This window comes from Erpetoichthys calabaricus, chromosome 2 (assembly GCF_900747795.2).
Source record: "Erpetoichthys calabaricus chromosome 2, fErpCal1.3, whole genome shotgun sequence".
In the NCBI taxonomy this organism is placed as follows: domain Eukaryota; kingdom Metazoa; phylum Chordata; class Cladistia; order Polypteriformes; family Polypteridae; genus Erpetoichthys; species Erpetoichthys calabaricus.
This window is the reverse complement of record NC_041395.2, coordinates 294455249-294481722: the sequence shown is the minus strand read 5'-3', so window position 1 is coordinate 294481722 and position 26474 is coordinate 294455249. Positions and strand designations below refer to the sequence as shown.

Sequence of the window (26474 nt, the reverse complement as noted above, 5' to 3'; positions counted from 1 at the left end):
ATTGAAAGACCAGTGCTCCATTATAATACACTCTAAACTAGTTTAGTTCCCCCCTTACCCATTGACTTCAATGAATTTTGTGGATTTCTGCAAAATTGACAAACATTTATATGACAGTGGTTGTTTACAGTATTTTGAGGACACAATATACTTACTTGCATTTGATCCTTGAAAGAGTACTCTGTAGTACATCACTTAGTACGTTTTAGAAACTACTTTCTTATTTACAGAGAGGTAGGAAACCTACATCTGTCTAAACAACATAGGTCACAAGATGCAAACCACTGTGGATATGATGCTTGATGCTCTTACACACACAGCCACTTTTGTAACAATTAATTTCAGCATCCTAAATCATCGTATCTTTGAATTGTGTGGGTAAACTAGATTACACAGAGAGAACTCATGCAGACAAAGGGTAAATCTGTAAAATCCAAACAGGCAGTGTCCATGCTAGAACTCAGGTTCTGATTAAAACTTAATGATAGCCTTTGCTATAACAAAATATCTAACTGTTGTGTAACACATTTTATTTAACATCTGCAACATTGGCCTGTAATCCACAAGAACATAAATGTAAATATCATCTGAAATTCACTGAATTTCTTACATCAGCAAAACTAAATTAATTTCATTAACAAACGTGATTCAAGATTGCCTTGATTACCCATCTGCTGTTCTCTGAATGTGCTGCACAGCTTTAATTTATCAGAATAGATGAGTCATGCATTGGATAGACAGATTTGTGGGCTTACTTTTAATATATGGTGATTAAATTAGTTTCAGATTTTTAATATCTGAGAAAAGAAAATTAATGATTATAATTAAGTGACTAAATATTAAACTAGGGCTTGTAAAATAATGCATTAATCTTTTGCACAATACTAACTTTATCTAAGACACTATTTGTATGAATCTGATGTTTGTAACTTTTCATTAACTACAGATAAACCAAGATTAAACAATGTTGCAGATTTAAAAGTAATTTTTATTTTAAAGGTCCTTCCTCTCATTTTATAGTAATATCTATCAGTGTGTACAAGTAATTTGCTGACTTAAAGTGTTAAGATAATAAATCCGTAATCATTCTTGCTAAGAAACAATTGTGTATATATAAAAATGCACTCATATTTAAAACGATGCCTTTTTTGTTAGGTAGACAAAAAATTTATCCTTTCAGCAGCATTAGGCATAAAGCTATCCCAGCAGAGGATGGAAACTTAGTAAATTTCATGATTCACTCGCCCACTAATCCACACTCACTCATACTGGTCAAAATTAGAGTCACAAATTAAAATAAATATGTTTGGAATAGAAAACCAATGAATGCACAGGGATACTGTATAAACTCCAAACATTGACCAGGCCTGAAATCAAAATCAAATTAGTGGAACCATGAGGCAGCAATGGCAACTACTACTATACTTTATTAAAATTGTCTTACAAAATCTCTTTTATTTCAAAAGTTTACTGTTATATTTTTCCTTCTTCTTTTTCTTATGTTAGGTCCAACAAGTGGATGGAAAGATGGAAGTTTTGCTGTGGCAAAGTTCAATTCACCTCAAGGCATTGCAGTCATAAAAAACACAATCTATGTAGCTGATACAGAGAATCATTTGATAAGAATGGTACAGTATGACTTAAAAATTCTTCTGTTACACAGTATTTCAAAAGATTATTATTCATTTTGTTATTGGGGTGTGGGGGGTTATTTATATTTATATAATTTGTAGCATTCTTTAGTTTTTAACTTTTTTTCATCATCTGAAAGTGGTCATTAAAGGATAAGGCTGATTTATATTAGTTAGTTATATTTTCAGAATCATGGCATACATTAATTTGCTAAGGAAAATTCATGAACCAAGTTTTAATTGAACCACATTCTTGGTTTTGAATGGTTGCCATGGAGTAAGTCAGGCACTGAGATGAATACGACAGCTTGAGTTCTTTTAAAATGGCAGAATCTTACCAAAAAAAAAATCCAGATGATAGCATGGGTGCGCTGTTTTACAATATGTTTTTAATATCTTCCTTGTCTAGAAAAAGGACATGCTCTGTAAGTTTTAATGCCTTTCTTTTTATGTTTGCACTGGTGCTTGCTTCATAGACCCTATTTTAAACCTCAAGAACAGGCACGTAACAATGTATTGCTGTTTACAAGCTGTTTCTATGTTACTTTTGTAAGAAAAAAAAACTGTAAAGCATCTGCACTGGTACATAGGAAACAAAACAGATATTCCAGCTGTACTGAGAACCCCAGCTTCAAACAATGCAATGGACCAGTCCCATGCCATTGCTTCATGTCTTATACCATGATTGTGAAAAAATATTTTTGACGTGAAAAGTACAGAACTTATCATTTAACAGGAAGATGAATGCAAACACTGTATATAATTTTTATTGCTCTGTAATTTACGAATTAGGCATGGAATAAGAATAAGAATTGTGTAATTAAGTGTTGTCACTGTGTATTTGTGAAATGGTACAGGTAAGTGCAGAAAGAAGCATGGAATAGGAAGAGAAATAAATAGTTACAGATTTTGCTACACAGCTTACACGTTAAGTAGACTGTGTTAGTAATTACAAATGCAAATACATTTTAACATTGGTTACATTTTAATAACGATGTATAGTTTTTCTAGAGGAATTTGTAAAGTTAGGCAGTTAAATATATTTCATATGTTTCCATATTTCTTGATAGTATATTGAAACATTATGGTGTTTACAGGTTGACCTATTAGAAGAAAAAGTAAGCACTATAGCTGGCGTGGGAATGCAAGGAACAGACAAAGAAGGAGGAGCTTTTGGGAAGCAGCAGCCCATCAGCTCTCCGTGGGACTTGGCATTAGGCACTGCAGGTGAAAGTCTAGCTGTTACTAATTATGGTGCTTCCAGCACAAAAGGCCTATATTCATAAGCTTCCTCTGTGAATAATCCTTGTTGTTATTCCTTTTATTTTTGTTTCATCCTATTTTAGCACTAACTTCTTAAAACTGTCTCAGGTTTGGGTCATGTGGTAGATGTTTGTGAGATCAAAATTACATTAGAAATCACGACCACTTTGTTCAGTCCATAGTAGACACTATATTCCACATTGAAACACCAATAATGTGATTTCCTCATTTCATACATAACAGCCTGAAGTTTGAATACTGTTTCTCATGGATTATGTTTTAAACTGTTAAACTGAATCTCGGAACCCCTGCAGATTTTTTTTTTCTCCAGCCATCTGGAATTTGTTTTTTTTTTTTTTTTTTCTGTCCTCCCTGGCCATTGGACCTTACTTTTATTCTGTTAATTAGTGTTCCATAATTTTAATTATTTATTTTGTCTTTTTTCTCTTTCTTCATCATATAAAGCACTTTGAGCTACATTGTTTGTATGAAAATGTGCTATAGAAATAAATGTTATTGTTCTTTTTTGTCATATTTATCATGACATTAAGTTAGTTTTGTTTAAAAGACTGAATCAAACATCCATTATTTTTCTTTTGCCTGTTTGTGCAAGTTTAAAAATTTAGGCAGACTTTGAGGTAACAACTTCATAAACGACTGCAAAAATGCTTGACTTGTCCTTTTGTTTGCCAATAAACCCATTGGAGTGACCAGTCATTGTAGGCGCACACTCAGTGGTACTGAATCGTAGCTTATACTACCTACATCTTGAATTATATCCCCATCTTTTATGTTTTCAAAAATTAAAGCCTTGGCCAGTTCCTCATTTTTGTAGTTATATCTTCAAATTCTGTGCTGATATTAAAGCATAACTGAACTCTTCATTGACAAATGTTAACTTATCTGATCCAAGTAAAATGACAATGTTTTGTGTTTTTTAGAATAATCTTCCACCTCTTCAAACTGTCTTTCTGCATAACTAAAATTACTTTGATATTCTCTGCTATTTAAATTTTTTCAATCAGTTATTGTTTATTTGTCTTGGAATAATTTCCTCTGTTTTATTTGCACCTGCTGTTGACATTTGGTTTCATACTAGGGTTTGAGAATATTGATTTTCAACAATTTGAGACCTAAGTTGTGAGACATTTTTACTGTGAAGTTGACCTTTGCAGGACCATTAAACTACTATGAACCTTGTGAATATAAAGAGACCTCTTCTCTGTCCCTTTCTTTGAAATCATTTCTAAATCCCACATACATATATAGCTATTGTTGCGCTGAAATGTCTCCACCTCAATAGTATGTGTCAATGATAAGTTTAAACAGTTTATTTTCATTTCTGTGCTGTATTTGTATTTTAGAAAATTAAAATGATTATTAAATTACTTGTGCAGTTTTGCTAAATGCTTTGTTGTTGTAGTTGATATCCAGGGTACTTTTTTTATACCATGGCATCAATGCTGCAACTGCAGAAACATGACCATAATTAATGTCACTCCGTTTTTGTTTTTTTTTTGTTTTTTTTAATTTTGACAGAACTGTAAAGAAAATGCATTTAGAAAACAGAATGTAAAATATCCATGTTTACTTTTCAATCTGCATAAGTGACACATTAACTGTAAAACAAATGTAAGCTACATGTGTGGCTATTATCTGCATTTGACCAGATTTGACTGTTGCCCACAAATTACTTTCCTCCATATTCCTTGATCTATGTCATCTGGAATATCGTATTATTTTACTTGGCACTTTTACCTTGTGCTAATAATTTTTTGGATAACCGTATATTATACACAGTACTATTTACTGAGCATAGTCAACTGCAAAAAATTGAAAGATTATCCTTTCATGGAACAGGGTGGTTCATGCTTTGTATTCACAAAATTGGTGTTTACAGTCTTACAGTGACATCTGACATTCTTTGTCCTCCAGTTATGTAGAATCTTTTCAGCTCATCACCTGTTCCTTCTCCACTTATTTTCTAATTTTTCTTGAATAGACCACATTTCAATCATATTCACAATACAACTCCTTTTACCCTTGACATTAACTTATTTGTCAAAACCAGCTAGGTTTCCAGCTGGTGTCCTTTACAAGTCCACATGGGAGACCACATCTAGAGGTATACATCTCAGTTTCATTAATGCTACCAATGCGCCATACACATTAAAAGATAACACTGAATGTAATGTACATTTGTCAAAATGACTATAATATTGTAAAATATGCTAAATACAGTGGAACCTCAAGATACGATCACCTCTGTATACGAGAAATTCAAAATACGAGGAAAGTATGAGCGAAAAATTCAGATCTAAATACGAGCATTGGCTCGCGTAACGAGCCACGAGCCAGGCTGTGGGTATAGCTTGCGGCTTAGCAAGGGGGCGTGGTAGCAGTTGCGAGCCGCGATCTGCGGTGTCTGCGTTTCTCACTTAAGTGCACAGGTGGGAAACTGCCCACATCCATGATTATTCCTGTGGCTGATGGGCTGCAGCTGCCATGTCCTCCCCGCATATATAGAGAAGCGCGAGCCGGTTAAGGGGGAGAAGAAGTAAAAGAAAAGAGAGAGAGCGAGCGAGCGCGGGCGGGCGGGTGCAGGCTCGCATGTAGCTGAACAGTGAGCTGAACAGGCGAGCCAAACAGCTGAAGCAGGACGGTGTAGAGAAGGTCAGCTGCATTAAGAGTGTCTCGCCTGTTGCAGAGCCCACAGGTGAGACGCTAACAGAGAAGAAGCACCGGGGATTGTCATCTGTTTTTTAAAGACGGCATCCTTTTGACGTTTTAACCTCGTGTTAAAGGATTGTTATTCTTGTGTATTTTAAACCTCCACTTCACAACTGTTTTAAGGATTATTTATTTAAAGATTTATTGAATGCTCTACTGCACTTTGGACACCTGTTTTGATTCTTTTAATAATCAGTTATATTTTTTACCAGTGTTATTTATTAAAGGTAGACTACAGTATATATAATTTATCAGTGTTATTTGTTAGGAAAATTGATTTTTATGTTAATATATTTGGGGTGCAGAACGGATTAACTGGATTTCCATTATTTTCAATGGGGAAGTTTGTTCTAGATACGAGAAATTCGCTATACAAGCTCAGTGCTGGAACGAATTAAACTCGTATCTAGAGGTTCCACTGTACTATTGTAAATGGCATTTGAATATTCAAATGTAAATCAGGAAGATTTATAAATATTCTAAAGGTACGATCTTTTTGACATGTAATCATGTTTATTTAGTGTAACAGGTATTTTTTTGTCCTAGATTACTACTGATTCATCCAAAATATCTTTTAATAGTCTAGGCCAGGGTTTCCCAACCTTTTTCTGTGGTGGCACACTTTCTGTAACCAAAACCATTCCAAGGCACACCACTCTTCTACTAGCCACAAATGCTCATAATATCTCGTAAACATGCTAATCTACTTTGTGGCACTCAATGAGCACTTTGCTGGCATCACTCAGCTGCTTCATTCCTTTGATCCGCCCCATCTGCCTCAGGCACAATTATTCCCCCTACAAAATGTCTTCTGATCCATTATGAATTCTGCTCCATCAAAATGTTGGACATGGACATAGCACAATTTTGTTTATGTTGTCTGTTGATTCATCAATAGCTATTAATTATATGATCAGCCTGACTTTACATATTCTTTGCCATAACATGAACAAGACTTGCAACAGTTGCAACTGACTTAGATACTACTTTCACAATTTCAATAACTTTATCCATTCATTTATTACGATCAAGATCCTATGAAATGCCTATAAAGCATTATTTTATAGTTCCACATTAGTGAAGGGTTTATTGTGCTTAGCCAGTATTCATGTAGTTGTAAGAAAACTTACGTTGCTCATTCTTGTTGAGCTAGTGAATGTGTGAGTTTTCTTCTTGCTGTGATTATAGCTTGCTTTCACAACCTTGGTTTTCATGCTCCAGCTCTCTTGACAAATTGTGGATAAGTTTCAGTGAAAGTGAATAAATTGCAGACATCAGCGCTTCATGTTGAGCACTTATATAAATGCCACTGTTTCACTGCAAATAAAACGGCCACTGTGGTTTTTCTTGAGGGGAAAAATAATGAATTTAAATGATTGACCATGCTTGTTTGGAATAATAATAACCCTAGAATGAATTTCACTGCAGCATATGTTTGATGATTCCTTGTCTGGCATACTGAATGTTTTACACATTTGAATTGACTTAATGTGTGTGTGATTTGAATGAGTGTGTAAATGGATGAGAATGTCTAGGAGTGAATTCGTGAGTATGTCTGTTGAATTGTTTCAAGTCTATATGTATGTGTTAAATGGGGAAGGCATAGTCCCCGCCCCAGCCCAAATAGCATTTGCCCTATAAGAATATGTGTAATTCAAACTTGCATATCTCTCTGATATAACAGCCAAACTATGGTAACCCTTTTGATTCATAATGCCAGTCACTCTGTACAAGTCACCAACTCCAACAAAAGAACCCCAGACCATCACACTTCCACCTGAATGTTTGATAGTTGGTATCACACACTGAGGAACCATCCTTTCAACAACTCGATGGCGTACAAACACCCTTTGTGTTTCAAATTTTGATTCATCGGCTCATAAGACTTTCTTCCAGTCTGCAGTAATCCACAGCCAGCATTTCAAGAAAGGCCTACACTTCTAAGGGTAATAATGCTCTATCTCATTTCATTTGTTAATTGCCATTATCTCTGGAATTTACTACTTTCAGTGTAATATCAGAGGTTGTTGAAATACAGTCTGTTCCGACTATGCTCTACTCACATATATGTGTATGTATTTATATGTATATGTATGTATTTATGTATGTTTAAGCGGATATGTGTTTAACTCGTGTAGTACAGTGGGATTGAAGAAATTGGTTATAAAAGGAAAGAACCAGCTTATCTATTATTCACATCAGCTCATCAGTAAAAAAAAAATTACATGGAACATTTGCCTGTTAGTACAAGTGCAAACCAGTGCATAAGTGTACTCATTTTAAATCTGCAGAGAATGCATGTTTTAAACCTATTTTACTCCCACTTTTGACTTGCTCTGTTGAAGCTGACCAAATTTAAACATAAACAGTTGTAGTTTAAATCTCCAGGTAGTAAAGTGACACATGTTAACAACATGGTGAGCATTGCTGTTTCATACAGTATGTTCAGGAGCTTCTATTTAAAGTCCTACTGGTCTCTGCCTTTATGAGTTTATAAATTCTCCAGTGTTGACATGGGTGTTTCCAAAAGTACTCGGATTTAACTGTCATATGCAAAAGATGTGTGTGGTAGGTCAGTTGGTGAAATTAAACTGCCGTAAAACAATTAGTTCAGCAGTATGTCCTATGTTTTGGTTCTTGCCATGTGACTGATGCTGCTAGGATGTATTTCATTCACCTCTAACTCTCTAATGTCTGTTTTTAATATTTAAGAACCTGTCATCCATTTTATTATTCTGAATATTTCTACTCATTTAACAATTCTTCTTTACTTTTTCACTTTGAACGTTTTTTGAATAATGTCTAATCTTTTAGCACAGAGTCCCAAGTTTATGATTCTCTTAACCTGTGCGCCATTCTTAGGTAAACGTGTCAGTTTTTATATACTGTTCATCCCACCAGCCTTTGATATCCTTTTCAGTTTTTTAATATTATATTTTACTAAGCGAAGTACCCTTTTGTCGTTTTTGGCTGAAATGCAAGTGTTCCATCAGTCATCTATATTACCTCTTGAACTATTAATTTCTCTACTGTCGTGAGAAAAGAAGTTGCTTTTGTGTTTGTTTGGATTCTGTAATTGAGGTAACTCTTTGCTGTATTACAACCATGATCACTATTTATATTTTCTCTTTCAGTGTGGTTTTCAAATGGATGTGTACTCCCATATTAATAAATTGGATGGCTTGTACAGCTATAGTATTGGAGCCGGGATGGCTTGGGGTTTACAGACATTGCTGCAGGTCTCCATATTATTGCAGGAGACAGCATCAGTGTTGGCCATTCAATAATGTAATAAAAATGATTCAAAGTTGATTCATTCAATGTTGACTTAAAATTGTTACAGATCCTTGCATCGAATTGGCACCAAAGACTAAATAACTGCATCACCAAAAAATGGACTTGAATAAAATGTCTACTATCAAGAAATACTATAAGTTACTAATGCCAACCTCTGTTGTTCTTTCTACCATATTAATGCACTAAAAATATCATGTTTCATTCTGTTTCATTATGTCTTATTTCTGTCACACTTCGTGATGATACGCAGGTGTAAAACCGCATTTAAAAAAATGTAAGGTTTTGTTTCGATAAAAAATGTAGTGTCAGTAGTTCATGTAAGAGCTACTGTCACATGTACATGAAATTCCTATTTTCACACTTGCCCAAAATGTACCAGGTTGTCACTGTCCTTGTTTGGCAGCACGAATTTTCCACCATATTTTATGTAAAACATAATATCTACTAATGCAAAATACAGACTTAATAACTCTGGTAGCAATTACCTTTTGTTAAAAAGCAATACCCAAAATTAAAAGGCACTGCCAGCTACTGAAAATTTATCCCAACCCACATGCAAGCCTCTCTACTCCCCATTAAAATAACAAACACCACAGGGTGTGACGTACACTTTTTTTGGCAGTATATTTCAAGAGTCTTAGCCTCATGAAAATGAGTCTCCTTCTGGTATGAAATGAAGGAGGGGCACAAGAAAGAGGAAAGAATTTTATATGAGATTACCTGTAGGTTTAGATACATTTTACTCACTTTTTAATCACTTTTAATTGTGTATCAAGAACCTCATTATCAATTTTTATTTTTGTTTTGAAGAGATTTCATTAAAGAATTTAGTTAATTTCTAACAGAGCAAAATACATCTGTTAAACTTGGTGAAGATGAAACTGAAAAGCTTCTGTAAACTGGCATTTTGGAATCTTCTTTTGTGTAGTTCACAGTTCAATTTCAATGAGAGATGCTTTTTAAAATTAAAATAATGGCAAAAATCAAGAAGGCAGACTTGATGAGGATATTTTTGAGGAGTAAAAAGCAGAGCAAGTGAGATGTTTCTTACATAAACACTTCAAAACATAAGGTGCCTTTATTTCAAAACAGTCCATCTATTTAAATTACCAATAAGAGTAAATCATTCTGGAATTATTGGAAAAGCTGGGAAATTTGTTCACATTAGTTTGTTTTAACTTCTGGATCACTTAATTTTTCCTAGAAGTACTGAAATGCTTTCCCACTGTTGTTTTTCTTGGAACACTCATAATATTTATTATATAATTAGACCCATCACTAGTATCTTTTTCTATGCTGTATTGTTCCAGAATTTCTGTTTCTGTTAGAAAATCAACATCTTTTAATCTGTAGAACTAATGTGAAGGTTCACAGTTGCAGGTTTCATCTCTTGACTTTGCGCCAAACCTGCTCCCTTAGGCATGACACAGAAAGAGTGGTTGTTGTGTCTTTGGAATCTTGAACATTCTCGTATGGTAAACTCAGTATGAAAACAGGCAAATTTTCTCAAACTAGCATATAGATTTATTGTTCTGAGAATGTTGTAGTTTTGGCTTCCACTTTATTCATTCTTGACCTTACTTGGGTGAATTCCAGCTGTATGCATCTTGAATATCTTCAATTCGGTATTTGCACTCTCATGGATTTGTGCAAGCTGTTCACTTTACTGCTAAAAATTTGTTTTGCTCTACATCTTATTCTGTCTGTTCTGGAATTACAATGTTTAAACAAGGGCATAAATCTTACTATTTTTTTGGTGCATTTAGCTCTGTATTTCTATTCTTTCATTTTTTTTATTTACTGCAGTTTAAACAAATACAATTTACAAGTTTAACAGAGGGAACTCATCTTTAGAAGAAATAATTAATGCTTTATATATATTGTACTGCTCACAAGATTGCAAAGTACAAGATACCAGATATACTGTAATCCACTATTTGCATTTCATTTTGAATTTTTTAACTTTACAAACATTCAGCATTCGTTTTTACAATGATTTACAAAGCGTTCAGTTCTCTTCAATTTCTTCACACTTCATCTTGTAGATTTAATTTTAAATAAATGAATTTGCCACTTTTGCCCATCAATCTACACTCCATAAACCCAAAGGACAAAGTGAAAACTTGTTTTCACTCAGAGCGTTTTGCAAATTTAATAAAAGAAATTAAAAACTGAAGTCTGTCATTCATAGAAGAAGACCCTTAATCCAGTACTTTGTAGAACCATCTCTTGGTAGCAGTTAAAGTTTTGAGGCTGGGCAAGTCTGTACAATCTTCTTTTCCCATACTTCCTGGATGGTCCTATCAAGCTTTGTTAGATTGAATGGGAGGCATCTGCAAACCACCATCTTCAGGTCTCTCCCCAAATGTTTTAAGTCTGTTTTTTTTTTTGGCTGGACCATTCAAGGACAGTCAGAGGCTTGTCCAGAGCCACTTCCCTGTTGTCTTAGCCCTATGCTGCAAGCTAGTGTCATGCAACCATTGCCTTAGTCTGAAGTTGCTTACACTCCGAAGCAGGTTTTCTTCAAGGAGCTCACTGTATTTGGCTACATTCATCCTTCCCTCAATTCTGACCATTCTCCCTGTCCCTGCCTCTGAGAAGCACCCTCATAACATGATGTTGCCACCACCATGTTTCTTTGTAGGGATGGTACTAAGCAAGTGATGAGCAGTGCCTGGGCTTTGCTAGACGTTGTGTTTAGAGTGTTGCTGTAAGAGTTCAATTTTTGTCTCATTAGAACCTTTAAAATCTGTTTGTCAAACCCTAAGCAGGATGTCATAAGCTTTTTACTTAAGAGTGGCCCCTAGCTATGCCTGGTAGAAGGAGTGCTGCTGAGATGGTCATCCTTCTGACATGTCCTCCCATCTCAGCAAAGAACTTCTGAAGCTCTGTTATAGTGACTCTTGGGTTCTTGGTCACTTCCGTGATCAAGACTTTTCTTGCCTGGTAACTGAGTTTTGCTGGTTATCCAACTCCAGGAAGAGTTCTGTTGGTTTCATACTACATGTAATTCCCAATTATTACACTTGCTGTGTTCTTGGGAACATCTTTAGACATGGTTTTATCGCTGAGGTCTGTAGAGTTTTCTATGAACTTCATGGCCTGGATTTTTTCCTGACATGCAGTGTGAATTGTAGGACCTGACATACACAGGTATGTGCCTTTCTAAACGATGTCCAGTCAATCCAGTTTGCCACCAGTAGACAACAGATGATGTTCTAGACACATCTCAAACATAATTAAAGCGAACAGATGACCTGACCACAGTTTAGAGTGCCACAGCAAAGGGTCTGAATCCTTATATAAATGAGATATTTCACTTTGTGATTTTTTTAATAAATTTGTGATCCTTTCACATTGTCATTATGGGTTGTTAAAAGTAGATTCGTGGTCAAAAATGGCAATTATATGCATTTAAAATTAAATCTACAACAGAATAAACAGAAGTGTGCAGAAAAGTAAAGGGGTCTGAATACTTTCTGAATCCCCTGTATATTGTGGTAGGAGTGCCTGTTTTTGATGCTTGTGGTGATAAGCAGTGTATGTTCAAAAGGATAATATATAAACTCTTCAAAGTGCTTTAAGTATAGGAAAGGTGCTATATTAATAACACTAGAATCCCTGAAGCGTATGTTTTTTTTCCCGCTTTCTCTGACCTCCTTAAATTTTCCAGAAATACGCTAAGAAGCTTGTAGCTCCTTATCACTGCACTAATAGCCCGCTTTTGTTTTGCAAATGTGTGGTTTAGCAGAATGTAGCCATCATACATCCCCCCCCCCCCCCCCCCAAATTCTGTCAGATGATTATAACAATATTTTTTAAATAATTATGTGAAGATTTTGAGAGGACTGTTGCAAAATAATGGTGAAGATGTACAGTATTTGGCTACATTATATACAGTAATCACAAAAATGTCAGATGTTACTGTTTACTCAAAAGGCACAAAATATCTATTATAGGTAAGCTTTGACAAACTGAAATCTAAGTGGGAAAAATCCATCCATCCATCCATTGTCTCCCGCTTATCCGAGGTCGGGTCGCGGGGGCAGCAGCTTGAGCAGAGATGCCCAGACTTCCCTCTCCCCGGCCACTTCTTCTAGCTCTTCCGGGAGAATCCCGAGGCGTTCCCAGGCCAGTCGAGAGACATAGTCCCTCCAGCGTGTCCTGGGTCTTCCTCGGGGCCTCCTCCCGGTTGGACGTGCCCGGAACACCTCACCAGGGAGGCGTCCAGGAGGCATCCTGATCAGATGCCCGAGCCACCTCATCTGACTTCTCTCGATGCGGAGGAGCAGCGGCTCTACTCTGAGCCCCTCCCGGATGACTGAGCTTCTCACCCTATCTTTAAGGGAAAGCCCAGACACCCTGCGGAGGAAACTCATTTCAGCTGCTTGTATTCGCGATCTCGTTCTTTCGGTCACTACCCATAGCTCATGACCATAGGTGAGGGTAGGAACATAGATCGACTGGTAAATTGAGAGCTTTGCCTTGCGGCTCAGCTCCTTTTTCACCACGACAGACCGATGCAATGCCCGCATTACTGCGGATGCCGCACCGATCCACCTGTCGATCTCACGCTCCATTCTTCCCTCACTCGTGAACAAGACCCCGAGATACTTGAACTCCTCCACTTGGGGCAGGATCTCGCTACCAACCCTGAGAGGGCACTCCACCCTTTTCCGGCTGAGGACCATGGTCTCGGATTTGGAGGTGCTGATTCTCATCCCAGCCGCTTCACACTCGGCTGCGAACCGATCCAGAGAGAGCTGAAGATCACGGCCTGATGAAGCAAACAGGACAACATCATCTGCAAAAAGCAGTGACCCAATCCTGAACCCACCAAACTGGACCCTCTCAACACCCTGGCTGCGCCTAGAAATTCTGTCCATAAAAGATATGAACAGAATCGGTGACAAAGGGCAGCCCTGGCAGAGTCCAACTCTCACTGGAAACGGGTTCGACTTACTGCCGGCAATGCGGACCAAGCTCTGGCACCGATCGTACAGGGACTGAACAGCCCTTATCAGGGGGGCCGGTACCCCATACTCTCGGAGCACCCCCCACAGGATTCCCCGAGGGACACGGTCGAATGCCTTTTCTAAGTCCACAAAACACATGTAGACTGGTTGGGCAAACTCCCATGCACCCTCCAGGACCCTGCTAAGGGTATAGAGCTGGTCCACTGTTCCGCGACCAGGACGAAAACCACACTGTTCCTCCTGAATCCGAGGCTCGACTATCCGACGGACCCTCCTCTCCAGGACCCCTGAATAGACTTTTCCAGGGAGGCTGAGGAGTGTGATCCCTCTGTAGTTGGAACACACCCTCCGATCCCCCTTCTTAAAGAGGGGGACCACCGCCCCGGTCTGCCAATCCAGAGGCACTGTCCCTGATGTCCATGCGATGTTGCAGAGGCGTGTCAGCCAAGACAGTCCTACAACATCCAGAGCCTTGAGGAACTCCGGGCGTATCTCATCCACCCCCGGGGCCCTACCACCAAGGAGTTTTTTGACCACCTCGGTGACCTCAGTCCCAGAGATGGGGGAGCCCACCTCTGAGTCCCCAGGCTCTGCTTCCTCATTGGAAGGCATGTTAATGGGATTGAGGAGGTCTTCGAAGTATTCCCCCCACCGACCCACAACATCCCGAGTCGAGGTCAGCAGCGCACCATCCCCACCATATACAGTGTTGACACTGCACTGCTTCCCCTTCCTGAGACGCCGGATGGTGGACCAGAATCTCCTCAAAGCCGTCCGAAAGTCATTCTCCATGGCCTCCCCAAACTCCTCCCACGCCCGAGTTTTTGCCTCAGCAACCACCAAAGCCGCATTCCGCTTGGCCTGCCGGTATCTATCAGCTGCCTCCGGGGTCCCACAGGACAAAAGGGTCCTGTAGGACTCCTTCTTCAGCTTGACGGCATCCTTCACCGCCGGTGTCCACCAGCGGGTTCGGGGATTGCCGCCACGACAGGCACCGACCACCTTACGGCCACAGCTCCGGTCAGCTGCCTCAACAATAGAGGCACGGAACATGGCCCATTCGGACTCAATGTCCCCCACCTCCCTCGGGATGTGGTCGAAGTTCTGCCGGAGGTGGGAGTTGAAGCTACTTCTGACAGGGGGCTCTGCCAGACGTTCCCAGCAGACCCTCACAACACGTTTGGGCCTACCACGCCTGACCGGCATCCTCCCCCACCATCGAAGCCAACTCACCACCAGGTGGTGATCAGTTGACAGCTCCGCCCCTCTCTTCACCCGAGTGTCCAAGACATGTGGCCGCAAGTCCGACGACACGACCACAAAGTCGATCATCGAACTGAGGCCTAGGGTGTCCTGGTGCCAAGTGCACATATGAACACCCCTATGCTTGAACATGGTGTTCGTTATGGACAATCCGTGACGAGCACAGAAGTCCAATAACAAAACACCGCTCGGGTTCAGATCAGGGGGGCCATTCCTCCCAATCACGCCCTTCCAGGTCTCACTGTCATTGCCCACGTGAGCATTGAAGTCTCCCAGCAGAACGAGGGAGTCCCCAGAAGGTATGCCCTCTAGCACCCCCTCCAGGGACTCCAAAAAGGGTGGGTACTCCGAACTGCTGTTCGGTGCATACGCACAAACAACAGTTAGGACCCGTCCCCCCACCCGAAGGCGAAGGGAGGCTACCCTCTCGTCCACCGGGGTAAACCCCAATGTACAGGCTCCAAGTTGGGGGGCAATAAGTATACCCACACCTGCTCGGCGCCTCTCACCGGGGGCAACTCCAGAGTGGTAGAGAGTCCAGCCCCTCTCAAGGAGATTGGTTCCAGAGTCCAAGCTGTGCGTCGAGGTGAGTCCAACTATATCTAGCCGGAACCTCTCAACTTCGCGCACTAGCTCAGGCTCCTTCCCCTTCAGAGAGGTGACATTCCACGTCCCAAGAGCCAGTTTCTGTAGCCGAGGATCGGACCGCCAAGGTCCCCGCCTTCGGCCACCACCCAACTCACACTGCACCCGACCTCCTTGGCCCCTCCCATAGGTGGTGAGTCCATGGGAAGGGGGACCCACGTTGCCTCTTCGGGCTGTGCCCGGCCGAGCCCCATGGGTGCAGGCCCGGCCACCAGGCGCTCGCCATCGAGCCCCACCTCCAGGCCTGGCTCCAGAGTGGGGCCCCGGTGACCCGTGTCTGGGCAATGGAAAACGCCGTCCAAAATTGTTTTTCTTCATAGGAGGTTTGTTTAACCGCTCTTTGTCTCATCCCTCACCTAGGACCAGTTTGCCTTGGGTGGCCCTACCAGGGGCATAAAGCCCCGGACAACAGAGCTCCTAGGATCATTGGGACACGCAAACCCCTCCACCACGATAAGGTGACGGTTAAAGGAGGGGAAGTGGGAAAAATTGTGACAAAAAATGTAATAAAGTCTCTAGAGGTTTATTTACTGATGCAACTTTGGTGAGGTGTCAATTTTAACAAACGTTTTCATGAACCAATAGAGAGAGCGTGGATGTAAGGCAAGCCTATTAGATCCTGCCGCTTAGTAAAGTCTGTGAGGCATCTTTTAAGCAAGTGATATCCTGATGTAGTAAATCAAATGTGTGACATAAAGCTTGCTAGTTTTTTAGTACAAGTTGTTTTTTTGGTTTTGACCTTGCAACTTTCTTCCTTTCATTCTGTATTGTATTAAAGTTATATAACATCTTTTGAAGAATTTGTTTAAAAACCTAAAGAGTGTCCATGTGTTCATTAATTTTCTACACATTTATAGTCATGTGAGCCCTTAGGTACAAGATAACACCCATTCTGTGATATCAGAAGTATTTTACTTCAGAGCAAAATCACTTCAACTGGTGCAATTTAGAGTCACCAATTCACCAATTAACTTAACTTACATGCTCAGGATGTGAGAGAAACACCCACACAGACACCATGAAAATGTGTAAAACGTATTTAGTGTTAGCTTTCTTTTAATCCTTTCTTAAAGAAAAGTAGATTTAATAATGTTTTTTAAATTAGTGAAATTAGTTTCAAATATATTCTGTGTATTAAATATTGTATTTCACAGATTTGACATAAAGAAAAGGAAATTAAAAACTGTATATGTAGAAAAAAGCTAAACAGTTTGTGGTATGCCACCACTATTTATGATTTTTATGAGTCTTTGAAAATGTAAATATAGTAATACATCTTGTAGTCAAAAGAAACTAATAAGCAAAGTTCATTTGTGAATGTGCAATTCAGATCATTTTGTAGTGTATTCTTTACCATCTGATTATTTTTAGACAGATGATCCATTATATCTCATTACATCTGTACAGCAATGAAATGACGTAAAATCTCAAGGGTTTCTTCAACTGCTGATAACCGCAAACTAAAATAAATGGGAACACAGTTCACATAGGGTCAGATCAGAAGAACTGGCATATGCCCAATCTGTTGTAACTGATGGCTTAATATTCTTACAATATTTGTAAATATGTAAAAGCACAACGTGTTGAGGTTTATTTATATATTTAATTTTAAATATCAGCAGTGAAGAGACATAGAGGTCAAAGGGACAAAAAAATAGCACTCTGCACCATTCTAGAAAGAACTTAACTTTGTCAAAGTAAAATGAAGTTGTTGTGGGTAACTAGAGCCCCTGAAACCAAATAATGTACAGTATTTGCCTTGCAAGTTGAGTTGCAAACCCACCAGGGAATTACAGTATGTTGGAAAATTGTCAAGGGGTCAGCCTAAAGCCCTCTCCTCTTCTGAGTACAGCTGGGGCATCCACAGGATATGTTTGATTTAATGTAAGTAATTTTAAAGGGTCTCCTTGGTGCATTGCCAAAAAAAAATGCTGGTGTTGCAATGATGAATAAGAAAATGGTACCTTGTAACCTTTTAAGTATATAGTCCAATGACCATCAATTATGTCAATTGAAAATATCTGAGAAATATGGAATCTAAGTGGGAATAATTGTGACAAAAATTGTAATAAAGTCTCATAAAACATAAAAAACAGTTTAGAATGCAAGCAAATAGGAGTCCATTATACATAGTAGGTTCTTTGAAAGTTCAGTCGACCCTTGATATACGACCGGCCTGACATGCGAACAACTTACTTTATGACCAAAATTTTTGTTTTGAATTGCGACCAACATCTTGCGTTATGACCCGAATGCGGTCACGTGTATCTGCTTGTGCGATTGTAAACAAACAGCCGAGAGTGTTTGTAAGTGTCAGTTGGAGCCCAGATACATGTGTTTGTGGACGTAATTTCGGTCAGTGCAGTGATTTATATAATTTATTTCGATAATTGCTGAGGAAGGAAGCGAAGGTAAAGAAAGTGATCACAATCGAAACGAAGAAGGAAATTGTGTGGAAATATGAGAGTGGCGTTCGTGTGACCAATCTCGCTAATATGTACAGCATGTCAAAATCCACCATCTCGACAATTTTACAAAGAAAAAATTTGTATAAGAAGACTCCTTCCAAACAATAACCACCGTCCATTTCATTCTCCTCCTCCTTCCTTCCTGCAAGCCAAAGATGTCAACTTAAATGTTGAGTACAGTATGAAATTGTTGTTTCTGGTAGGCTAGGCACTTTTTATAACTTTTTGGTTAGTACATTAGAAAAAGTATTGGTGTTTTTGGTAAATTATGCACATTATTCAACCCTTTTCTATTAAAAAAAGTTAAGTAAGTGTTGCTGTGGGCAGTTTGGAACACATTAAGGGCATTTCCATTATTTCTTATGGGAAAAATAGTCTTGACTTACAACCAACTTGAGTTACAACCAACCCTCACGAACGAATTGAGTTCGTAAGTCAAGGGTCCACTGTATAGAGACAGGAGCACTGGTTTAATCCTCATTTGCCAAGCATGTTGTAGTATTCTAGGCCTTTCATCTGGAAAGCTTCAGAGATGATTTTTGGAAACCTGGCTCTTTAAAGGCGGCACGGTGGCGCAGGGTTCGCTTCCCGGGTCCTCCCTGCGTGGAGTTTGCATGTTCTCCCCGTGTCTGCGTGGGTTTCCTCCAGGCGCTCCGGTTTCCTCCCACAGTCCAAAGACATGCAGGTTAGGTGGATTGGCGATTTTAAATTGGCCCTAGTGTGTGCTTGGCGTGTGGGTGTGTTTGTGTGTGTGTCCTGCGGTTGGTTGGCACCCTGCCCGGGATTGGTTCCTGCCTTGTGCCCTGTGTTGGCTGGGATTGGCTCCAGCAGACCCCCGTGACCCTGTGTTTGGATTCAGCGGGTTGGAAAATGGATGGATGGATGGCTCTTTAAATATGTTTCAAGAACAGTCACAATGCTTGCATGTAAAAGTGATCAGAGCATTTTAAATCTCATTAATGCAAACTTTTAAAAAGATATTAGGTGTACCCAGAAAGCATTGCAACATTTTTTTTATTGCTAGTAATTTATTGTAGAATTGTTTGGGCATACTTATAGGATAACTAGATTTATTTTTTATACTCATTTTTTGATCTTCTATTAACTTCAACAGCCTTGCACTAGAGACATCAACAAACTTACACATGTGAGAAAAAGAGTATACACCTTCTTATACCAGTCTGAAGACACTTCATCAGTAATCTTGACACCCATTTTTGCATGCAGTAGGGAACTGGTTGTTGTGGTTGTTAACCACTGAATAACCTGCAGAAATTTCCTGGGTTTTTTTTTTTTGTTTGTTTTTTTTTGGATGTATATAAAGTATTGTAAAATGCTTTGGGCAACCCTTGTGCTCCCAGTGTTGACTAAATAAAATAAAAAGGGCAGGAAAGGCACTTATACCTCCTTTATTTGCAGAATAGTTTCAAAAGATGCCATGCCACTGTCATTCCCTTTCTTTCAAGAGGCCTGTATTTTCTGTGATGTGTTGAGAGGCTGTTTTCAAGGTGAAAATGCTTGGGTATGTCAGAAATGCAGCTTTGTGATCAGAGTCATGTGGGGTATAGATTCATCTTCGCTGGGAAGAGAACAGATACAAGAACAGGTAATGTTTGTCTCAAAAAAAAAAAATCATTTATTTGCTTGGATATACAGTATTCCATGTGGGAGTGAGCAGGTAGATACATTTGTGTTGAGACTGTCTCTCATCTTCAGTCTAGCTCATAAAGTTAGCCTTCGAATTAGTACAGTTGCAGCGAGAGGAAGCATGTTGTCAATGTGAAATTAAATTGGTAAAGGTAAAGCCTGGATGATTTCGAGGTAGACAAGGAATTCACTTCCCACAGGCAGTAGTAAAGTTAACATTAGACAGTGTTACTGTCTGTTATACCTGCCTCGCACTCTTCACCTTGCATTTTTTAACTTGCACTGCGTTTTTATTGCTCTTTAATTAATATTGTTTTTATCAGTATGCTGTTGCTGGAGTATGTGAATTTCCGCCTTGGGATTAATAAATATATCTATCTATCTATCTATCTACAGTATATAAATATATTATATATATAATATACTGTTGTGATGGATGGCCGGCTTCATATTCTGGCCCTCACCCCCAGGCCGCCAGGAGGAGCTCTCCCGACAGCAAGGACGGGCCCCCGAATTTTCAGCAGGGCCTCATGGACTATGTAGTTTTTATGCACAGCCCTGCTGGATACCTTGGGGACCACCGGGAGTCGCTGTGGGGAGGCTCGTGGACTCGTATGTGCCCTATAACCTGGAAGTACGTCCTGGTCACGTGAACAGGAGAGATGACGTACTTCCAGGTTGAAGAAAAGGACTGTTTACCCTGACCCGGAAGGAATAAGGACTTGTGGGTAATGGAACAGAAACACCTCCGGGTCAGGGGGTATAAAGGACTCTGGGAAAGCCCAGACATTGAGCTGAGCTGGGAGGTTGGGTGGTGAAGTGTCTGGGAGAGGAGGAGTGAGTATTGAGAGAATTGGTGTATTTATATGAGTAGTGTGGAGTGGAGGGTGCTTGGTGCACTGTATAATAAAAAAATAAAGAAGTCCTGGACTTTTACCTGGTGTTTGGAGTGGTACCTGAGGGTTCAAGAGGTGGATCAGAACCTCAACTGCTACACTGTATATATATATATATATATATATATATATATATAGATATATATATATATAGATATATATAATATATATATATATATATAATGTTATTTTTAGAGCTGGGAATCAGTAGTGATGTCCCGTTTTGATTTAGTATCAATTTTATCTTGACTGCATTAGAGTGCTGACTCTTTTAGAATTGACTTAACCATGCACAGAGAATATTTATATAATGTGACAAATTTCAGTAATACTTCATTTGAAGAGTGTCTGTGTAGCGACTTCATAACATATGCATAAGCATGAAATGACATTTAAGAAGAAAGAAGTATTTGGAAGATGTGAGGGGGAAAAAAAAAAAGATAAAACCTTTTTCACAGCACTGCACTCATTCAAAATTCACCATAATTTAACTAACATATATATCACCACATCACATATAATGTGGGGCTCCTTGTTTTAATGCAATGTAATGGCATCTTCTTTATAAAACACATTCACCTCGTAAATAATATTATCATAAATTAATCAAATATTGCTTCTTAAATAAGATACCCTTCAACTAATCTGTTATCCAAATTTATTTCTTTATTGGACGTTTAAAGTAATCCTGAATTAGTTGAAATTAATGATACAACGGGAAGACTTGTGTCTTTCTATAATTCTACGTTACACAAATTTTCAGTCGCTCACATACAGCAGTCGTTAATCAGTCTGGAAAATGTGTCCTGACTGTCCTCAGACAAAAAGGAAGCATTTTAAAATGAGGATCTAGAGCTGAAACTTGTTGACAATGGCATTGAATGAATGGAACATAAAAGAAAAAGAACCAGCCATCATGAATGATAATGGCGCTATTATGGTGCTTTGAGCACACACTTGCTTTTGTATCGCAGACTGCTCTGAAAATTAAAATTGCCCACTTGCTTGGCCGGGTGAGGCATGTTGTAGGGTCTCTTATTTTTACAGATAAAAACTGTACACAGACACACACGCTGATGTCCGAGGTTCGATCCCCGAGAGGGGTGCAGTGAGTGTGTACACCTGATGAGCCCAAATAAGGGCGAAACACATGTCGCATACTCTTTGCATTATACACACTCTGAAATGGAAGTACACTCCTGTGTGTCAGTACCGTGCATTTATAACAACAACCACTAAAAAGAGCAGATTTAAGTTACTTTATAACATGAAACTAATGTACTAAAACAACTCAAAAAGCTAAGTCAACACTTTCACAGTAACCATGTGAAAAAACTGTAAAAACAAAGCACAAACGCTTAGGTTTCAAATACAACGTTTGAAAAACCTAAAAACTAAAATATTAAACAATGTTCTGCGCATCACCGCAGCAGGTAGCTTCATCCACAAAAAGCTCACTGATAGTGACAACGATTATAAATGATTAAGAACACTGCTTACTATACTCAACGTACTGTTTCCAGAATCTGAGAAAGTTATGACACTTCTTTTCTTAATGTGAACACTCATACTCACACCTCAGTATCTCAGTTTCACAGAAGTACATTTTCTCTCTACTTTCTTTGCTCAGCGCTTGCGGCCACTGTTAGTAAAGGTGCAACTGCTAGTGCTGGTGCTCTTGCTATATTAATTAGTTCTGATTGTGCATGTCATTGGAGAATGTAAAATGAAAAGAACAGTAAGGAAGCGTTCCAGTGCCCATTTTAACTGAGCAGAAGCTACTTTGTTATAATACTCTACAGAAACAACCTGCAATTTGTTGAACTTTTGCGACTCTGTAAAGCACATTATGACTGGAGTTAAGGGTAGTAGGGGCTGGTTCAAAAGTACTAACTTTTTTTTAAAAAAAATTCCTAAACAGTTTCAAACTCCCCCATTGGCCAGATGTTTCAACATTTTTTATTTACATCACTACTTTGGAAAAACACAGTTTTCCTCCTTCAAACAAGGCCCAGATCATTACTCAGGATATACAAGGGACAAGCTCATTTTGAGAGAGAGAGAAAGAGAGGGAATCCGACTTTCCATTTCTAAACCCTCCACAAATAATAAATTGGACCTAATTGTCTATCAAAATATTATTATTTTTACTGATTAATTACCCCAAATGCAACTCAAATATGCCAACCAACAAATGACCTTTAACAAAGTAAACAAGAATAAAAATATAAATATGCATTAAACAAAGAATTAATAACCAGGTAAAAAAAAAAAGTAACCGAACACCAGAATGGTCTGTAGGATTGAATTATTAATGCAAAAAGATTGGTATTATAGGTTGCTTACACAGTGAAATGTGAACTGGATAAAGCCTTTGTCAAGTCTAAAGGGTCACTGTTTTTGATATAAACTTTATTTTTCTGAAAACATAACTGTTTTTTAATTAATAAAGTAGTGGGTGCCTAATAATGTGCTGGGATAGATTACTCCTAATTTTTTCGTCTCTTTTCATCTGTAGACATACAGTCCCCTCCAAATGTATTGGAACAGCAAGGCCAATTAATTTGTTTCTGCTGTGCACTGAGGATATGTGAACTGAGATCAAAAAGATGAATATGAGAAGACAGATCACAGTTTCAGCTTTTATTCCCTGGTATTTACATCTAGATATGTAAAAAAAAAGATAGATAGATAGATACAGTGCATCTGGAAAGTATTCACAGCGCATCACTTTTTCCACATTTTGTTATGTTACAGCCTTATTTCAAAATGGATTAAATTTATTTCTTTCCTCAGAATTCTACACACAACACCCCATAATGACAACGTGAAAAAAGTTTGAGATTTTTGCAAATTTATTAAAAATAAAAAAATTGAGAACGCACATGTACATAAGTATTCACAGCCTTTGCCATGAAGCTCAAAATTGAGCTCAGGTGCATCCTGTTTCCCCTGATCATCCTTGAGATGTTTCTGCAGCTTAATTTGAGTCCACCTGTGGTAAATTCTGTTGATTGGACATGATTTGGAAAGGCACACACCTGTCTATATAAGGTCCCACAGTTGACAGTTCTTGTCAGAGCACAAACCAAGTATGAAGTCAAAGGAATTGTCTGTAGCCCTCCGAGACAGGATTGTCTTGAGGCACAAATCTGGGGAAGGTTACAGAAAAATTTCTGCTGCTTTGAAGGTCCCAATGAGCACAGTGGCCTCCATCATCCGTAAGTGGAAGAAGTTCGAAACCACCAGGACTCTTCCTAGAGCTGGCAGGCCATCTAAACTGAGCGATCGGGGGAGAAGGGCCTTAGTCAGGGAGGTGACCAAGAACCTGATGGTCACTCTGTCAGAGCTCCAGTGGTCCTCTGTGGAGAGAGGAGAACCTTCCAGAAGGACAACAATCTCTGCAGCAATCCACCAATCAGGCCTGTATGGTGGAGTGGCCAGACGGAAGCCACTCCTTAGTAAAAGGCACATGGCAGCCTGCCTGGAGTTTGCCAAAAGGCACCTGAAGGACTCTCAGACCATGAGAAAGAAAATTCTCTGGTCTGATGAGACAAAGATTGAACTCTTTGATGTGAATGCCAGGCGTCACGTTTGGAGGAAACCAGGCACCACTCATCACCAGACCAATACCATGCCTTCAGTAAAGCATGGAGGTGGCAGCATCCTGTTGTGGGGGTGTTTCTCTGCCGCAAGGCTAGGGCTCTCGTTATGGTAGAATGAATAATGGATGGGGCAAAATACCAGCAAATTCTTGAGGAAAACCTGCTACCCTCTGCCAGAAGGTTGAAGATGGGCAGAATGTTTACCTTTCAACACGACAACAACCCGAAGCACACAGCAAAATTGACCACACAGTGGCTGAAGGAGAACAAAGTGAATGTCCTCATTTGGCCCAGTCAGAGTCCAGACCTAAACCCCTTTGAAAATCTGTGGAAAGATTTGAAGATAGAAGTCCACCAAACTCACCATCCAATTTGACCGAACTTGTTCAGTTCTGTAAAGAAGAGTAGGCAAATATTGCTCAATCTAGATGTGCAAAGCTGATAGAGTAGTATCCCAACAGACTCAAGGCTGTCATTAAAGCAAAAGGTGGTTCAACAAAATATTGACATTTGGGGTTGATCCTTTATTAATCTCATTATGTTTTGTTTTTGATTTTTTTATAATTTTTCTGAACTGTAGCTGTGATATATTTCATTGGATGTTATAGGTTGCATTGAGTAAGTAAAGCTGGGAAGAAATATTTTTTGTGTGTGTTTTCATTTAAGGCTGTAAAGCAAACAAAAATGGGAATATTTCAAGGGGGGTGATTCTTTTCTATACTCACTGTATATATATATATATTCAAACATAGTTTAAGAATTCAGAGTACTTTATGTATATTTGTACCATATGTGCTAACTTTTTATTATTTTTTATTTTTTATTTTTATTTTATATTTTTACTTTTTTGCTTAGGGGACGTCTACAAACATGAAGTACTTATGACTTGTGAACTGAAGCCTAATAAACACAGTTGACAACAGAAGGTTTCAGATGCTATCTGAAGCTTTTAACACTTGAAAACACAGCCTTTCACAAAAAATGGAATTCTGTGTATGCGCAAAGAAAGAGGAATAGGGCACACTTTACACTCCCTCTTCTAACTGTGATGTACATTAAGCCCTGGACAAAAATCACTTCTGATTGTTCAAATACTTTAAAATCAGCAATTAATCTTTTTTCCTTTCTTTTTCTACAATAGAGTCTAGAAGGCTTAGTGGCCCTACCAACACTCATATTTAAAAGGTAGTGCTACTTTTTACAAATTTTACAAATGAAACAACTAAATGTACCAAATGCAGCACTGCAATAAACTTTAAGTATCTCTTCCCCATTATAATTAATTAGTCAGCAGACACCATTATTAAAAGCAATATACCAAAAAATCTGTAAAATTGGTCAGAAACAGACTGAACTACACTAAACAAAAATTTAAAGTAAAGCACAGGAACCATAAGCTACAGTTATTTTAATTGACTAGATGAAAACTTGCAAAAAAGTGGGACCCAAGTTGATGCTCTGTGGTGCAGGATTCTAATTCAGTGCTACAGCAAGGAGTAGGCTGGCAATGAATAACCCAATATTATACCATTTACTAAGCTTTCTGAATCCTGAGCAGGGTTGCTAGGGTTTGAGCCTATCTCTGCAAGCAAGAGGGTGCAAGGCACGAACAATCTTCTGGACAGGGCACTGATTCATTGATGGTGAACACACATATGCACACCAGGAACAATTTAGTGTCACCAATCTACCTAACTTGCCTATCTTTGGACTTTGGACTGAGAGGAAACTCGCACACATACGAGGAAAACAAAGCTCTTTCAGACCTGAATCATTTTTTACATAATGCTTTGTTGTTTTAGGCAGTGTGTGTAAAGTCAAGTCAAGAGCCAGCTATTACACAGACTATGTGAAACTGCTTGTTATCTGAGGTAGCTAACACTGAAAAAGCACTTTAAAATGGTGATTTTAACCCATTAAAATAAAAAGGTTAACCAGAAATTTATAGTTTTTTTTTTCATTATCCCTTAATGAGAAAGGAAATCAACTTTTGAATGATGTGATGGATTCTTAACAGTTGTATCATTAAATTAGTAGGACAGGGATTATTGGT

At 38.8% G+C, this 26474-nt stretch overlaps 1 protein-coding gene across 2 annotated transcripts in view; it reads left to right on the top strand.

Annotated features, from left to right (window-relative positions):
* The window catches only part of nhlrc2 (NHL repeat containing 2), a 94693-nt gene that overhangs the window by 46032 nt on the left and 22187 nt on the right, over positions 1-26474 (top strand). For both annotated transcript variants that reach the window (XM_028791442.2, XM_051922151.1), the window contains 2 exons: positions 1507-1628; positions 2729-2858. In XM_028791442.2, the coding sequence (XP_028647275.2) occupies positions 1507-1628; positions 2729-2858 (252 nt within the window). The remainder of the gene's footprint in view (positions 1-1506; positions 1629-2728; positions 2859-26474) is intronic.